Below are 19,276 nucleotides of genomic sequence, written 5' to 3'. Positions count from 1 at the left end.
CTGTTTTGAAACCTCAGTGCCAGCGAAGCAATCAGTTATCACAAGCTGACCCAAGAATATCCAGCTTCATTCTTCTGATTGCTTTAACAATGAAAATCAATGTTTAGAACTCTAAAGTATAAAGGAAGCCTAATAAGATTGATATAATAGCTACTAGCCAGAAGGTGGATCAACAAAAGCAGAATGGGGCATATTTCATACCACCTAGAAGGAACATTGGTTATCTTTTTAAACGTATTTTTTCATAAAATCTAGGCAATGTCGTCAGCATCTTCAGACCATTATCTCCATTTTATCATGAATTATGTGCCCTTTCTCATTCTTAAACAAAATGTTAGCTTCCCAGTGGACCCTACCTGCAACAAAATGGAATTTAACAATGCATTTTTTGCTTTCTTACTAGAATAGCTTGATTTGCTATTATAATAGCACACTTAGAGAACATTCACAGTACCAATCAATAAACAAACTCAGTATTGTATTTTTCATTACAAGAAAGCTTTCTCAATTGATCTGAAGAAAAAAATTTAAACCTCGCAACTTCATGAGTTTCACAGAAAATGACAGCAGAACACCTTCAAGGCACTGGCCCTCATACCACGGTTGTAGTCATATTTAGCAACAGAACAGGCATCCATGACTGACAGCTTTGACAGAAAGAGCCAGTCAATATTTACATTCCCCATGAACATACAAAAAAGCATCAGGGTACTTGAGAAATTAGCCCTCGATTGCCACTTGGAAGGCATCATCAGAAAGTCAAATCACTTCAGCACCTCCAACAACAGAACTGCTTTCATTCTTGAGACTTAAGATCTCTCACAGATGTGTCAAGGTCTTTTGCCTGGGAGCAGGAGATTTCTGAAGGGCATAATGGGCACTGAGAAAGCATGCTATGAGGGTTTTATTATTTAAAAATATCAAAAGATAAAGAAAGCATTCGGTCAACTCTTGCTCTCTTTCTTGCTGAAGTAGCAAACAGAAATCTGATAGTTAAATGGCCACTCCCAGGCTCCTGAGCCAGCTACAGGGAATACCCGTAGGATTCTTCAGTGCAGAATAGAGAGGGCTCTACTGTAATATTAAGTGATCACTGAAGTTGGGGGACACAGTGCAGTGGTTCAATGCGTCTCTCAAGTTCCCAAAATGTCAACACACAGAACAGCCCTAAATCTTGGCTTAGAAGTCACAAAACATCCAGTGCCTTTCCAAGTGAGATCCCAGCTCCTCTCATTTCCTGCATACAATAGCATTATTCAGCCACTGAAGTTTCCACTTAGCTTGCATTTACGCCAAGTACTTTTAATTGCGAAGGAAAAGGATGTTAAGCTCTCCCATTTGTTTCTTTCTAATTCATAAGGGACACAGCAGTGGTTGGTAAAAGTTATAGGTTAAGGGTTGTTCTCCCCCCCCCATCTCACTTAAGGGACTTGCATTCTCCTCCTGCTGCCTCACAAACAGAGGTTACTGACATTGCAAGGGTAGGAAAATTTATGTTGTCATTTGTAAAACGCTAAAAAGGCAAGTCATTGTAAACTTAGTAGCAAATAAGCATCATGAAAGTCTGAACGGCATCGAAACCCTTCAAGGCATCCATTATAACGGATTTTCAGAGTCACCTTGACCAACATAGGTCTCATTTAAGAATGGATATGCTAGTATTCACCCAATACGCATACAGTAATTCAGAGAGCATCCAACTCAAAGAACTCATCAGAAGAGAGACAGAGTAGCAGCTTTGACTGAAGCAAAATGCTGCACAGCAAGGAGTGAAATAACAGGAAAAACAGCTGCTTAATTTCTACTTATTTTTGGCAACCTTGTTCCTATGATATCTGTTAGATGAGGGGAAAAAAGCTGCTGAATGCTGCTTAGTAAATAATACATGAACCACAACCACATCTATGGACTATTAGGGTGGCACTTAATACAGCCCTATCAAAAGTTATTTTTCTTTTGATCAATCCATAGAAGGGTCTAAAGTAATGTTTCCATAAGGGTTTTGTTCCTGTTATGCAAGATCTGGTGAACTACATTGTCTGAGACAAAGGGATTAAGTGAATTGAAGTGGTGTTTTGGGCTTGGTAGTGTTTTAAGAAGTGTCTTCACCCCACCTCTCCAGCCTTGGGACAAAAGCCTTATTAGTTAATTACTATGCAAATGAACTGAAATGTAAATTAAATGCTGCATCCTAACATAGCTTAATAGCCCCAGGAGCAAGAATTTAGGTAACGTTAATGGACTGTAATTCTATCCAAAAATATAGTTTATTAACAAGCACATACAATAAATTGCACCACTAACTTTAAATAAAACATCTAGCAAGCTCACCTTCACACTAAGTGACATTTGGTTAATACAGAGCAAAAAAGCAATACACATATGCTTTCAACAGACATAGAACAAACGCAGTTGCAATCCAAGTTTAAGTTGTAATCCAAAGAAGGGCACATAAAAGCAAAAGCAATGAAGACTTCACATGAACCTTGCCAATTCTTTCCACCAGACCTTTGGTCTCTTAGAAAATAGGTCTGTAATACAAAAAGTAATAAAAACTCTGGATTCCATTTACTCAGCCTCTTCCATCACAAGTTAACTGTAACATTTTGCAACTATGTGAGTAGTATTAAGAGGGAGGTAAGAGGCAAAGATAGTTATGTCTCGGAAAACTAGGTAAGTTCAGCTGCAGATAGAGAGGCTGCGTAACAGCAGGCACGGACTTCAGTGTCATTGTCCCAGTTTTTGCAAGAAATACAAAGATGGTAAAACACATTCTTCTCTCTCATCAATTAAAACTTGATCCATCCTCCACTGACATCAAGGCAAAAGTTCTTCTGTTATCAGTGGTACTCTGATGGGGCCACAGTGGCCTTCAAAAAAAGTCATCCTCTCTAGTGAAAGGTTTGTCACTCTCCAGTCTTCAACTTGGCTGTGATGTCAGTAAAACCTGACACGCTGTTACCACATGGGTGTTACAACAGTCTCGTCCTCCCTTCATGCCAGAAAAAGGGATTCAGCAGAATTCGATACATAAGAATTGAAGCCAACTCGGCAATAAACAGCTCCGCTCCGCTCAGTGCAAGATCTTAACCTCACCGCAACGAAGTAAATAGAAGGTTTGTAATGAACTTCAGTAAGAGCCCAAGAGAAGCATCAGGCCAAGACAGAAAAATACACACTTCTTGATTTTAGACCTTGTTCTTCGCACAGGGGAGGACATTTGGATTTCTGATCCTTTGGGGGAATAACAGGAAGGTTCCCAAGAACAGTGCTCCAAATGTAACAGTGTCCACGGTAAAACCGCTCAAGTAGTGTTTTTAAACAAAGCCAGAGGTTCCTCTGTTTCCTTTGTGGCAGAACAAGAAGTTATCTCTATAAGCAGTACAGTCCCAATTTTATTAACATGGTGCCTGTTATCACAACAGAAACAAAAATTATGCCTGTGCTCCCTAATCACATTCGGAGTTAATCTTTACTCAGAAAACTTTCATACCAGTATCAACGGGTTAAAGATTTGTCTTCTCCAATTTCTCTCCTGCACCTTTCTCTTCATAATGCCTAGAAAAAAACCCCAGAAACTTCTCCTGCTCCCACCCTAAGCAAAGTGTTACGATCTACTTTTATGACAAAAAAACCCTTTAAAAATTGTCATTTTTTTTTTTCAACTGCTGGAACCAGATTTTTTGCAGTACAAGGAAAAATTTATCTCAATGTGAACTAACCTGACGAACAAGAGCAAGCAATCAAAAATTACTTAGAAATAAATGCATTAAAAAGAAGTCCAAGTATTGTGACACCTTGTATTGAAAAAACAAGTGAAGCACAGTTCAATCAGCAAGAAGCTCCCTCTCCCCTCTACAACTTGCGTAGCTGGCTCTCATGTTAGCTGGTTATGAAATACTCTTACAGTAGAAAAATTTGGACAAGTGAGAATGGAGTTATTTTAATCTAGAACAATATCACCCAAAGATACAGATGAATACAAACACTGTTCGTATCAAAAAAAAATCTCAGAAACATGAATTTAAGCTGCATTTTCAGTCTATATATTGACTTTCCTCTTCCTTGTTTTATAAAAGTAGGGTATGACATTTCAGCTTCAATTGCGTGTTTAAGTCATTTATTCGTTGAACATTCCATTCTTGAAATATCATCTAATAAAGTGTTAGTTAAGATTCATCCTGCTTATAGAACAGACTAAATTTCTTCTGAACTGCACTTGTAGACAATAATAAAGAGACTGATATGAACTCAATAAAAAATAATTATGGGAAGAAGGAAGAAAATAAAAAATAAATAATTAAAAAAAAAAAATCAAGCTCCACTCTTACTATCTGACTCCTAATAAAACAGAAGGCATTGGCGTTTAGCTGATCAAAAGATTTAACGCCAAAATAATATTTACAGACTTAATTCAGAAATAAACTTTGTTTTAAAGTCTGGAAGTTGCTATAAGAAGAGGACAAAACTTCCAACAAAACATCTCCTTCAAAGACAGGGGAAGCCACAGTAAAAATAATAGTGAAAATTCCTGATCAGAGTATTGTATCAAAAATTAGTATTTGTAACACTACCATAGTTCTCTTATCATCCATTTAAAAAATGGATTCTGTACTACACTTGCATATTTCTGATATAGGTATAATTGTACATGGGCAATTTACATCTCAGCTGTGTAGTACTGAAGGAAAAGAAAAAAGCTGAAGATTCATTTTGCTGCTTCAGTGGTAAACCCCGCTGGGTGGGAAAGCCTGTTGGGGATACCAACATTGAAACAAATGAGTGAAATGACAGAGTCAGAAATCCAGTAGTACAAAGTCTGCTTGGACATGGCTCTTTCCCCTACTGCAAAGCAGATTTAATAAATAGGATTTATTTTAGAGAGTTTCACAATTCTTAAACAGTAGATGATACCTGCATTCCCGAAGGATTAAGTTCTACATTTCTTAATGCTAATTCAACTCTCTAAAACCAACCCAATAAAACCAGCAAAGCTTTTACAAGTAACATGTACAACCTAAAAATTCCACCCTCAAAAACTGCCTTTTTGGTACTCTTTTAAGCTCTTAAGATACTCTATTTATTGAAGAGATGCCAGGAATCCTGCAGCGGGAACAAATGCTTCTTTGGCAAAAGGAAAACATTTTAATGCCTCTTCCCTTCAAAGTATGCACACCTCACCACAACATATGCTAATATGCTACCAAATAAGTCTCTTTATCTTGCCATTTTTACAACAAACTGTTTCATTCATATCTATTTCAGCTTGTAACTACCTACTGCACAGAGTAGCACACTGTGCTAAATCAACAAGTAGATTATACCTAAGAAACAGAAAGTAAAAAAACCCCACACATTGTGTTAAAAAAATTATATATTCCAAAACAAGTAAAGAGGGGCTATTTTGTATAAACTGTTTCAGTGTAAAATTAAAATTTTAAGTCATGCAGACATTTTGGGCCTTTTTTCCATCCTTTGTCCTTTATTTAAAATGAACAAGATCTAACAAAAAAGGATTCCCACAAATATGACAGCGAGTGGAAATTTGCGCTAAATCTGCCATTAATATACGAAAACAAATGGTACAGCCCTTCTGTGAAGATATCTGTGTATGCATATATACCTCTGCGTGGAGATACACATACCTCCCCCCCGATTTCCAGCCTTCTCCGAGGTTAACACACTCCCCTGACACACTTTCACAAATCAGCCAAATGCTGAATCTAGAAAAAGATGAAGACCAGCTCTTTGCAGATCTATAGTCTGCAATTGTAAAAATGTAATAAATATAGATAAATATTTACTATCATATTACTATTTTTTTCAAGTAACTTTGTACTTAAAGTCTTCTTCCTGAAGAACTCAAAAGAAGCAGAAGGGGAAGTGTTTTTAAAAATAAAAAACTCAAGCAATGAAAATAAAGAAAACACACCCTCTAACATGCTGGAGCAAGACCACTTAGTGTAGGCATCAGTACCGGCCTTCCTTACTGAAACAGGATCTTTAGTCTCCAGTCATATCCTGGTTACTCCAATTAAATCACTGTGACTTCTAATGACACCAGAAAGAAAGATCGGCTTTTAATACGTGGATTTAAATAGCACAGTTGACTGTCAGAGACTTGGTATACAACTGGGATAACTCTGCTGAGGAAAATATTATGAGGGGGAGAAAAGAAAAGCTAAGTTCTACAGGAAAGTCACTGGGACCCTTCAAAGGCTTCTGTAGGCTTAGATCTATGCACCTGAATCCAGCTGTAGGGGTGATGAGGATGAGGGGACAAATAAGTGAAAACTGGCTTGTCATAACTGGACCTTTTTTTTTTCCTCCCTGTTAGAGGAATGAAAACTGCCTCAAATGATGCAATGGATCAACCTGAAGACAGCCACATTTGAAATATACTGGAAATCCTCCTGAAGTCAGAGCTTGTGAATTTGTTTGGTTTGTATGCTGTCTTGGAGGAGAGAGAAGTTAATACTTTTAAAAGCCTGGTATTTACACTTCCGAAAAGTTTCTGCAGTTCATCCAAATTTGATAGGGCAGGATTTAAGTGCCTCTTAGTGTTCCCGACCGGGCACTTCTGCTGCTTTGGCACACGCGCGCACACACACAGTATTCCAGTACCAATGGGATATGACGTCTAATGCAGCTTTAAACTGGCAGCACTCCTGAGTAGTTTTAAATGTTTATCAACTCAGTAGGTCAAAAGTCTGCAGACACTGGGTGGAGCAGCAGTATGCCACAAAACTAACAGTTGTCCTCCTAGAAAAAAAAAAGGGGGGGGGGGGAACAGTTGTCAGTAAAGATTAAAGCTCCTGGCCCTTTCCACAGCAGACAACATGCTGGTTTGTAAAATACAGGATTAGCTGATCCCAACACATCAGAAAAAGCAGGTTCATTTGCTCTGTGAGTGCCTGATACAAATGCAGGGAAACACGGCAGGGGTTCTCAAAAACCTTCCTGGTTTCTTATGTATTCAGTTTAAAGAAGCAGCGTGTGGGGTTTCTTTCTGTGGAGGGTGTGGCTGGGTGTTATAGCCAGTAGATTTAACAGCTAAAAGGAAAATAGCTGGGTAATTCTTTGCTTCAGCTTTGCTCATGTGTTTCTTAAATTACTACTTGTAGGCATGAAATAACTGAAGGCCAGTGTCCTCCTTTGGTTCAGCACAGTGAACAAACTGGGCCCAGATCTTCAGAAAGGACTATCGACAGGCAGTGCTGTCGCATTATGCCAGGTACTACAGCAGGGGTGGCAACATGAAAGCATGATACTAGCCTCACTGTGACCCTCCTCCTGCCCCCATCCTGGCAGGGACCTAGATATCAGCTTTAAAAAATGTTAAGATCAGTTTTTTACTAACCCAGAAATCACACTTTACCCAGTGCTCATGTCATCTGTGCTTTTTCAGATACAGAAATCCAGTGCAACACTTAACTATACTTTCTTATAAGAGGATACAGAATGCGATACGGAAATCCAGACAGAAGTTACTGGCATAGATGTGGCATGTGCTAATCAGTGCTATTCAAACATTCAGGATCCCTACTCTGAGTTTTCATGGTCACTGTAAGCTCTTTAGAACAGAAAACTTGTCCTTCACGTCTTTCTAAACCAGCTATCACACCTCTACAATTCCACATAATCTTACCATGTCAAGTGCACGAGCTACAGGGATAAGGATGACAGGCTACTCTGTTTAGATCTCATTTTCTGTGGATTTGCATCAAACGTCAGCTACTTAAGACTGTATTCATTAAGGCATTTTGCAGAACACGGTACATTCTTGTCTAAGGGAAGGAATGATAACCATTTTTTAAACAAGTGAAAACCATGCAGAAATATATATTTTCAATTAATATATTTTAGAATGTTAATATAGTGTTCTTCCAAAATAGCCCTAAAGTATGTTTTTGCTGAGTCCTAACTTCAATAATTTCTAAAGGTGTCTACTGATATGTCTGTAATCTCATAACTGTAAGTTCTACAATAAGCAATGCTTAGCAATTAATTAGAAAGTAGAGCTCTCTACTGTAGTCCAAACTCTCGCATTGTTGGATTATTTCAGATAATATAAGGATTTAGTGACCAGCAAGTAGTTTTCCATCACTTTCTTAGAAAATTATACTGTTCAATGCTTGAAAGAAATTCTTCATAGCATGATTATAACATCTTATGCCACTCTAAATATTAAGACTGTAATGAGGAAGCAATTTATTTTACTCACCATGAAATCCATTGAATTTCAACATACGACTGAAGTGTAAAAGAATGGCAAGTTGAAGTATGCAATCTCTACAATCAGATCTTTCTAAGAAAGATGACTTTTCCAAAATAACATTTATGCAGCCTTCTGGCTGCTGTCCAGATTTGGCATACCTAAGTTGTTCTCATTTCATAAAGCTGAATTGCTTACAAACCAGATACCTCTTATGCCACAAACTCACAGCAAAATAACCTGTGATACAGCTGTGGAAAACAGATACCATCAAACTGAATCACCAATTAGTCTCTTCTTTTTTATTTAAGATCTACTGTTGAAAAACAGTTTCTTATTTTTATGAAAGATAGTATCAAATCAATGGATTTCAGCAGGACAAGAACTAAGTGGCATTCTTGTGCATTATATATACCAACAAGTAATTTCAGAAACGTTCCTTTTTAAAGCACCTTTCTTTTCTGCTCCCCACCTTTAGGCATATGCTTTGTAACTAATGGCTTGACTCGAATTCTCTAAAAAGAGCCTGAACATCACATTTGTTTTTTTAACTCCAAGTGACTTTTCTTTAAACCTTCTTTATTAGGTTTCAAACAGTACTGTACTTTTGTCCAAGTAGAAGCAGTTGAAATTTCTCTGATGATGCTCTTCCATTGCAGAAAGTGGATTCGTTGATATTATGGCTCACGGTAGGCTACAGTGTCAACTCAGACTAATAGGGGTTAGGGAAAGAATCACTGCAAAGCAATCAGTGCTCACCTTAAAAATATTTTAAATCTTTACCTACATGAGGGCAATATTCTCTGAACCATATCCCAGTTTTGAGTCCCTTCTCTGACTGTACTGTCCAGCAGGTCAGGAAGTCTGTGAAGGCTTGTCTACTTGACTTGTGAATCCTGCAGACATATTCACAACTGCTACAACCATAGAAACTGAAATATTTTTAAAAAGATGTATTGCTACAAAATGTATGTTACAATGCAGAATGCTTCCACAGCATATCTCAAGTTAATTAGCGTGGAAAGAAAAACAAGATTATTTTACCGCAGAACATTTTAATTAAGCTCTGGCTTTAGAGCTTTTTTCTATCTTTAATCCTACAGCACTTTTATTTGGTGGTTGCATTCTCTTGAAGTCAGGGCTGAGACTGTCAGGGGAAGTATTGGTGTTAGGCAGTATTTCCTTTCCAAGGTACAGGAGTGCCATGCACATGTTGCACTACCACAAACAAGTCAATCCCACCATATTAAAACCTTTCACTATCTTACAGCAGTCTGAAACAAGCAAGTGTGGTAGCCCTTGTTAAACAGTCTAACAGCAGTATTCTGGTTGTCTTGTAAATAAAAGATTTGTCAGCTTTTACATGCAATCATAGGACAGGGGCTTTAGATCTGAAAGGCTGCTAAATGAAAAAAAAAATCCTTAAGAATATGCTTCATTCCATAAGGTGTTTTTCTTCCTAAATGAAACCCCAGTGTAATTTCCTGTATTATTACCCTTGATGCAATCCTGCCATTGGAGTTTCCCTCAAGGGAAAGAGCTTTGGGTAGACAATGGTAAACATAGGCTGGCTGCAGCGGTGGCAGTGTCCCAAGGGACAGTGCAGCAATTCCAAGAGGCTTTTGGGTAGTGAGATTGGAGTCAGAAAGTTCAAATCTAGAGAAGAAAAGAAACAAAAAAGGCTTGTAACAAAACAACTGCATGATAAAAATCAAACACAACAAGCATGATCCATGAACAATTCATAAAATCAGCTGTCTCACATTCTTAAGACTTAGTCAAAAGAACAACAAGGTAACACAAATTACCACAATTAGGGAGAAGCACGTAGTGCTTTCCATGTGTAAGTTCAAAAAGTTAAAGTTAAATGTGTAAGTTTAGCATCTGTGGGCATAAGATTAACTGGGCCCAAATACCCAGGTGAAAATATTATAGTTCAAGCAAATAATAAAAACCAGTAATATATCATAAAGCATTTTTAGACACAAAGATGATCTATAGACAGGTGTTTAGTAATTAATAACAATACAAAATTCTGAAAAGGACATCAGTAGTATTTTACTAAAATATTTCAGCAACCAATCCAGCAGGATAGCTAAGCTCACTAAAAAGGCCAAACTCCACCACCAGCAAAAAGGGATCTGAAATATTTAGAATTACTTGAAATACAATCCAGCCCAGCATAATTCTCACAGGTCCAACCAAAGAGACCACTCTAAAAAGATCAATACATTCATAATATCTTAAGTGTGACCCCACAGTTTACAAGATGACATCATTTTCACCAAAAAGGACTCCAGGGTCATTTCATGGGAAAGAACAATCATTTTCTCAGGCTTGGCCCAAGCCACGTAGTGTTTTATAAATTAAACCCAACATGCTAATCTCCATCTAGAAACTGAGAGACAGCCAAGACAGGTGAATAAGTTTAGGTGCTGAGTAATCAAGACAAGATGCAGTACCTGATAAAACAGTTTTGCGATATCACACTAGTTTCAGCTTTCAAACGCAGTAAGGTTTAACCCCATACACAATGTACCACAACAGCCTCAATTGAGATGACACGCATGACGAATAGTACATTTGCGTCAGAAAGAAAAGGTCACATTCTGTAGCAAAGCAAAGATTGAGGAAAAGTAGTCCAGTTGCTTCTGTCATACCTACCTAGCAGCCGCCAAGTATTTAACAGCACCCTTGAAACTGCGAATTTAGGCAGTAATAGATCAAATCTGCTACTAGAATCGTATGTGCCACCTGCTTCCCCAGCACACCACTATCTTACACCTGTCTGAACTATGCATTACCCCTGCCTCACTGGAATGTGGGTGTCACCAGTGGTAATCCACATCATCTTTAATAAGGTCACTCAGAATAAGATATATATTTGTGTGTGTATGTATGTATATATAAATATATAAAAAGACTACATAGTACAGTGTAACAAACTAGAAGTAGGCAAGATAGTTAAAAAAAAAAGTTTCACCATCTTTTTCAGGTTCTGCACCTTGGCTGCAACTAAATATAATCCTCACAGCCTTGTATAAGCCATCTACAAACCATTTCCTTAAACTGATTTTGCAATGCTATCTTGCTATTCCCAAACCAAACTTCACCAGCGTCTTCAGGAACCACATTCACACAGCCATATTCCAGAAATTATTGTGCAAGTCAATTGGGTGAGAAAAGTAGTTACTGATGATTTAAAAGGTCTTGTACCTGATGTTCTCCAACTCCTTTTCAAAGACTAGAATTTTGCAAATCAAAATGAAACAGCATTTGTCATTGTGTAATTTTGGTGCAGCTGATATCCTGATCCTAAACAACTAAAAACCTCCCCTCTGCCCTCCATATGCAGAAATATAAAAAATACACAACTGCAAACTGGTCAATTACTATGTTCTCTATGTCATTAAATACATTCTCCAGAAAGCAGTGCTGTTTCCTATGAACACAGGCTTGTATGGTTATACCACCCCTCAACATGAAGCTTCCTCCCTACAGCGTATTTGCTGCAGACCTCCTTGTACACTTCTCCTGGCAAAGCAACAGTTCAGCAGTTATGATTTACTCCAGTGGCCATAGTACAAGCAACCCCTTATCATAAACCCTCTAATCTTTCCATTGTAACTCTCTACCTTTCTGCTTTCTACTTGCTACTTTCACTGCTAAAGCCAACGAATTCCCAAGATACTGTGAATAGCGGGGAGTCACAGCACATCTAAATCTGACAAAATCTGAATCTGCAGGTTATCATCAGATATTGCTAACTCATGCGATTGCATGATGCATAACCAGATGAGCCAAGGGCCGCTTTACAGCAAAGAGTCTGAATTGGGGCAGAACTAAAACAGCTCAGCTGTCACGCTGTACTGAAACGGCCAAGGGCTGCTAGCATTTCTTTTGCCTTATGTATAACAAGTCTGCCAGTTTAGGAGTGTGCTGCCTGGCAAGAAGTTGCATTGTTGGCTGATGCATCTAATCTTGCCTCAGGAACTGTATTTCTCATCTCCTATTTCCATTAAAGAGTTTCTCCTGCAAAAAGCGTCCTTCTTTATGCAGTCCTCAAGAAAGAAACCATTTGTAAGCACCACTCTACCTTAGAAATAGTCTTTGGATGTCTGTTTTTTGATATTGGACATTTTTGTTCTAATACAGCATTTCAAACATAATTTGAGTAAATAAATCTTTTAAAATATTAATCCTTGCACAGCTCTTTGAAGAGCTATTGGAAATGTTCCTATCACTGCCAGAAAAGCCCTTCCACTCTTTCTGTAATCCAAAGAATGCAGAAATTTCATACCTTTTAAAAACCTGTAGTAGGTGTTATAGAGGGTCCTCATAGCCAGTTCTTGCAAAGGCAGCACATGATCTGTTTCTGTCCCTATAGATTTCACCTCTGCTGGCAGGAACACAGTTAACTGGCCCGATGAAAAAGAGAGCAGTTTCACCTCTGAAACTTGAATTGGAGAACCACAACTAGAAGGACAGAAAACATTTAGAAAGTGATTAGGAAAAAAAAAGAAAAAAAGTAACCTTATGGGGAAACCCAGATGACCAACCCAAAGTACGCCTGATACTGTTCTTCAGTGCAGCACCCTTCAAGGATTCCTTGCAGAGTGCCATACATGTTGACACACATTTTCTATAGATCCCCACCTTCTGTGACGTGTTAGTTGTGGGACATCTGGAGGTCTTTACTTCTCAAATAACATTCAAAAGCTGGAGAAATGAGAACACAATCCCAAGGAGGTGAATCAAGTGCACTACACGTCCCTTACTTTGCCAACACACTAATCTCATTTAGCCTCTGAATGCCATTATTACTAAGTATTTCACACAGGGGAGCAGTTTCATACCTAACAGTTGGCTTCCTGTGTCTTGGATCAACCAGTTGAGAATAGTAATGGATTTCTCAACTATAATATATGAGGCAAACTACAACCACGAAAAAATATCATTTAAGTGCCGCTGGGTGATTCTGTGCTATACCTTTCCCCATCCACAGAGCTCCCTTGGAGGATGCAGGGCGGGGGGCGAGTGAAGGAAAAATAAAAAGAACAGCCTAAGCTGTAGTGGGAAGATACCCTAGTAAGTCTACTAGCCTTGTCCTTCCCAAATGATATAAAGAGAAGGAAGGTTATTTGGATCCAGAGAGAGAAACTTAGCTTGTAGTAAAAATAATAACTCTTTACATGATCCCTGTTGCAAGCTATCATACCAAAGAGACACGCATAGGAAAATTTTACTAAGAGGTTGAGGAAGTCAAGAGGGGAATCAGAATTGTTTATGACAACTTAAATTTGAAGCCAAGAGCAACTTGTTAGGGCCAGTCCTAACAAGTGGAACAGAAACACAAATTTGTCAGCCTTCCCAGATATTGGACCTACAACTGAGGTAACTACACTCAACCTTATCAGATGTGAAAGAAATCTCATAGTACTCCTCTGATAACAAAGAATCTCATCTCCTCTGATTAAAGGAAAAACAGCCCAGAGAAACAAGCACAAATGAACATCAAACAGCAAGTCAATAAGCCTCTTGTTAAATATTTAATAATTTCCCACAAACCGTTAATGGGGTTAATATATAATTGGGAATTCAGAGATCCAGTATTCCAACAATCCATTCCCCAGCAATCCATACCCAACGAGTTAGCTATCACAACAAATAAATCTATAATGTTGTATTTTCAAGCTGACTAACCCCTTACCAACCCAGCTAGAAGACACGCCCATAAGCTCACTACAGTTTCTGCAGTTCAGAGCTGGGCCTTTTGGTCTACTTTATGTAAAGGGTGAGGCTAGCAAAACAGACCATCAAGAGGAATAATCTAAGAGATATATACCCTTAAATCAGGATGGATTAGGGAATGAATCTCAACCTACGAGTAATACTGGGTGCAAGAACAAAAAAAATGAAACACACCCACACAAAATCCATGGAGGTTAAAAAGTGGAATAGAGGATGGTCTAACTAGCTGGAAAAAACAGAGCTGCAGAAGAACGCTGTGAATAAATAACTGGGGAAAAAAAGCTGTAACCACCTATTGGCTGCCTTCAACAAGACTGACAGATACCTAGCTGGAGACTATGAAATCCAATCTGCAAAAAATAAGATCAAAATTTATTTTGAGTGCTGAGATCATCACCTCTTACATAAAAGACTTTTTCAGTCAGTCTGACTGCAGGATTCCCAGACAGAGATTCATTACTTACACAATGCAATTTATATTCTATTTTCAGAAAGCTAGCTTTATGTTAGTAACAGCAGCATGTCAGCTTTTATTCTCCAGTGGAAGACCAGACGGAGCACTAAAGCCTGGATCTTCAACTCTTGCCTGACCCATGAAAATCTTGCATTGGTTACTAATGCTTTCTTGGAAAGAACACAGAAATTCTTCACGTGACCATTATTACACGATTTTAACGTCACTCAGCACATTATCAAATAAAACCTTTGGTTTCTTAATAATAGACAAGTGCTTTTCCTATGTTGAAAGTTTTCCTTAAAAATAATCTATGATGTTTCAAGATGGTTTCACAACAAAGACAAATATCTGTTTGGTACAGAAATACAAATATTATTTTGCCTACTAAAAATATTTTTTAAATTCTTTATTATTAAGGAAAAAAATTATCATTTTTTTATTCCACAGAAGCATTACAAGAATTAATTTCATTGCAACACTTGCAACTTTTTTGGTCTCTTCTATAGTAGATTTATAATACTCTCCATCAGAGATACTAGCATCTAGCCTCACCAGCAGTGTACATGTAATGACAGCAAAAAGAACTGGTAATATCTTCACAAAAGTTCAGTGCAAAGATAAAATTATTTTGACCGAGTATAAAATAAGGACTTAAAATGTTAAAAAAAAACAAAGACATGTAAAAAAATCAAAACCAAATCACCTGAAATAGGCAGGACAGTTGGACCAAACTTGTTGGAACATTTCCTGCATTGTCACTAGTGTTTTTTGTCACAATCAATACAGTTCTACTACCTTTAGGGTCAATTTAATATTAGTCTGTCTTACAATCAGTTCTGAAAGAACAAAGGCTAGAAATTATTTTTCCTGAAAAACAAAATTAGTAGAAACTTGAGACTGCACACAGTTCAGCAGAATTATAATCCAACTGCAAGTATTTAAATGTCACACAACCAGCTGACACGGGAATATTAGAAAAACCTTAAAATGCAAAGACTCAGCGTCTCACATATTGCAGTAGAGTACAGGCTGTAGAGGGGGAATTTATATTTAATGCAAGATTTGCTGAGGGCGAGCATACCAGAAATTTATAATTAGATGGTAATGGGGACAATCCTCTTCTGATCAGTTTTACACCAGTAAGGCTCCATTCATCAGTGGTGCTGGTCCTAATTTATGCTAGTGTCAGTGCAGAAAGAATTAAGCTAGTGTCCTAGACAGACCACTTTTTTCTCACATCCTAACCACAAACATGAGACAGCCTAGGATATTTTTAAAATGCACATGTAAAAATATACCTGTCAACCCATAATTCCTAAAAAAAGTTACTTATTTTAGTTAGTAGGTACCAAGACCTACAAGAAGCTGATACTGGAATGTAAAGTGATGAAGGAGCTGCATGTGACATTCCAAGATATGGCCCATAAGTTCTCACATTTCTGTAAGTTAAGAACTAGATAGATGCTGCAACACATTAAAAAACATTTTGTTCGTTCTTTACTTCTGGAAATTCTGCGAAGCCTACATTTTTGGCTAACCTTTAAGTGCAGCTAGGATTCAGCTTTTTGCCTTACATTATCATTAAAAATTCCTTCAGAATAACTGCACTGTCTTTTGCAGCTTAATGCTAAAATATTGAAAGTCAGTAATTAACACAGAAGATTTATTACAAAAATAAAACAGAACTGGGAGCTACAGTAGTCCCCTCAAAGTAACATCAGTTCTGAATCAATCACACACACACAAAAAATCAGTTGTATCATACAGGCAGGTATTTATGAGAAATTTTACAAGGAACAGGTATGCAAGATATCTGAATTAATTCATACCTACCCACTGCAACCAATGACTTTATTATACAGATAAGATGGGAGGCCTTTCAGATGAATATTGTTATCCACATAAACATATTGTAGCTCCCGAGAACGACCTAAATCTGGGTTTAGAAAACAAGAAACAGTCAGAGGGAGAAGGGATGACACAGTAACAATTATAAGCAAAGCAATTCTAATTATAAATAAGCTAATCAGACTCAATGTAAGCAAATATAAATGACTACTTCTCAGTTGTAAAATTTCAGCCAATGATTTTATTATGGATGAGCTGAAAAGCTGTTTAGAAAATAGCATTTAAAATTACTACAACAAAACAAACCCCCTTTTCAGTAGCCCTGAAAATCCCATTATAAATAATTAAATTTTAACATTGACAAACTCCGAAGTCAGTCTGAAGAAGCAAAGGGACAACTGATTTCAAATCTACAGTGCATACTTCAAGTTCATAAGGTCAAACCTGCTTTCATTAACTGGCCTCACGTCACTGAAATCACAGCTTCACTATGTTTGGTGAAGTGGTAAGGACAAACAATAATGTGGTCTGTCCCACTCTTTCTTTTCTCCAAGAAGAGATACTTGTTTGATTACATTAGCCATAACCAAATACAACCAGTAATCATTCAGAAGTCTGTGTGATGCAGTAAGTTACAGAACACAAGAAACTATATAAGCATTAAACTGCAGAATATTATACAACAAAAGTTGTGGCTACAAGTAAATGATCAATACATCTGAAGGTGCACCTCTTACATTATTTCTGTTAAAATATTCATGGCTGGCAGTCAAAAGAAGCAAGTACAGCATGTTTAAGCAATACCTTCATGGACTAGAAATATATTAACATACCTCCAGATAGGAGCATATAGGTATGGAATAATTTTGTTTAAATAAAATAATTTTTATTGATTAATTTTATTAAATCAATAATTTATTGATTCTTGGAAAAAAGACTTTTGCTTATCAGTAAGATCTAGTCAGTGGTAAAACTGTCTGCTATCAAAAGAAGTGAAAAAACATGCTAATGTGAGACATTTAAAAAGACAAAACAAACAGTGAACTAAAAGAATAGTCTAAAAGAGTTTTGAACTGGCAAGAAAGCTGACACATAGGATCATCCGGGCAGCCCATTTCATCTGAGCTCTGATGCCGTTTGAGATACTGGGTTAGGAAAAGACATATGTGTTTAATACAAAGCGCAAACCAAGCGAACAATGTTTGAAAGCCTCTCTGCCTGGGAGGGGATAGCTGCAACCCAGACGAATTGCATTATGAAAAAAAAAAAAAACCAAAACTGTATGCCTCAACTTCTTGAACTTTTATGAGTATGTTATAGAAACTAAGCAAGATAAACAAGCATTTGGCTGAATCAGCCATATTGCAAGACAATACTAATACTGACTAATTCTGACTTCCCATCTTTATCAACTGTCAATTACCTTGGTTGGTATAAATATAAGGATAACCAGAGAAATTAGCATAGCTACTGTCCCTTTTGTAATCGCGGCCAAGAACAGAATAAAAATTAAAACAATTTCCATGATATTTCTATTCAGAAATTCTATTTGGAATAACGATCTCTTATCATTCCCTATTATGACAATAGGTAATACAATCTCTTTTTTATTATTGAATAGTTTTATTGTACACAAGAGCTATGGACACCACTTAGTACAGATAAAGCAAATGATATTTTGAGTGATCCCCCAAAAAACATTTGGCCATCTTAAAATATACTGTCTTCAGCTGTCATCCACTTGAATGGCAGCTGTAAGCACCAGAAACCTTAAAAGCTCACGCTGAGGAGGAGCTTCAGAGGGTGTCACATTATCACATCTTTGATATCAAGAACAAGCAATGATACCAACAGAAAATGAATAGATTCCTTTTCTGAAATAAAAATATTAACATAGAAAAACTGAGTTTTGTTGTTTTTTTGGTTTTTTGGTTTTGTGTTTTTTTTTTTTTTTTTTTCAATACAGGCCCTTGCCCTGCAACAGTCTATGGAGGTTTCAGGGACCAGAATCATAGAACAGTTTGGGTTGGAAGGGACCTTAAAGATCATCTAGTTCCAACCCCCCTGCCGTGGGCAGGGACACCTTCCACAAGACCAGGTTGCTCAAAGCCCCATCCAACCTGGCCTTGAACACTTCCAGGGAGAGGGCATCCACAACTTCTCTGGGCAACCGGTTCCAGTGCCTCACCACCCTCATGGTGAAGAATTTCTTCCTTATATCTAATCTAAATCTACCCTCTTTCAGTTTAAAGCCACTACCCCTTGTCATATCACTACAGGCCCTGCTAAAGAGTCCCTGGTAATCTGGGCTTTGTTCAAACCACAGTCACTGGACATCAGGGAACATGTTCAACCATCACATGCTTCTCTGACCCTGTCCCAAAGACATTCTAGTTCACAAAGCTATCTGGTGCATCCATCAACTGTCCTGCCCCAAGAAGCAAGTACAAATATCTCTGCTGACTGATGGGCACTGCTGTGAGATGCTGCTGTGCATCGTTATGAGCCAACACCTCAAAAAGATGATTTATTTTGGCTCAGTATTTGGAGGGCTCAAAATAGTTTAGTAAAGTTCTGGGATATTTTTAGATGAAACAAAAACATTCTTATCCTACAATGAATAAAAACATTGCAATACTGAGGCACTATAACACCATAAAATATTGTAAGGCTGGAAAGGAATCAGCCAATAAAGTTTAAGGCAGATAGCATGTGCATAGCACACCTAACACTGAGAGAATATCGCTTCATGTTGCAGAAGCCAATCATACTAAGAAGAGCAGAAAACTATGGGTTGCTGGGGTAGCTTGAATGTGCTACTGTTTAACTTATTAATTTAGAGAATGGAAGAAAATTTTTAAAGAGGCTAGTCTTGCTCATTTCTACACAGATGTATGCAAATGGGCTGAAAATCAGGCAAGTCAAAAAAAGCCCTAAAGCTGTTCTTTTCATATGCATTGAGGGGGGAGTTAGGCTGCATCTCATCTCTTCCCTCTGTTTTTATC

At 37.6% G+C, this 19,276-nt stretch overlaps 1 protein-coding gene across 8 annotated transcripts in view; it reads right to left on the bottom strand.

Moving 5' to 3' along the window:
• Nucleotides 1–2,248: 2,248 nt before the first annotated feature.
• Nucleotides 2,249–19,276, bottom strand: part of LRRC28 (leucine rich repeat containing 28) — a 54,817-nt gene continuing 37,789 nt past the window's right edge. For 2 of the 8 annotated variants that reach the window (XM_076348008.1, XM_076348003.1), the window contains 4 exons: nucleotides 16,257–16,359; nucleotides 12,516–12,691; nucleotides 9,712–9,871; nucleotides 2,249–6,762 (listed from right to left, as the gene is read on the bottom strand). In XM_076348008.1, the coding sequence (XP_076204123.1) occupies nucleotides 6,690–6,762; nucleotides 9,712–9,871; nucleotides 12,516–12,691; nucleotides 16,257–16,359 (512 nt within the window). In that variant the 3' untranslated portion in view covers nucleotides 2,249–6,689. The other 6 variants (XM_076348001.1, XR_012996168.1, XM_076348004.1 and 3 more) reach the window with 6 other exon arrangements.

The sequence above is a fragment of the Aptenodytes patagonicus genome, chromosome 10, assembly GCF_965638725.1.
Source record: "Aptenodytes patagonicus chromosome 10, bAptPat1.pri.cur, whole genome shotgun sequence".
NCBI classification, from domain to species: domain Eukaryota; kingdom Metazoa; phylum Chordata; class Aves; order Sphenisciformes; family Spheniscidae; genus Aptenodytes; species Aptenodytes patagonicus.
This window is presented reverse-complemented; position numbering and strand designations above follow the sequence as displayed.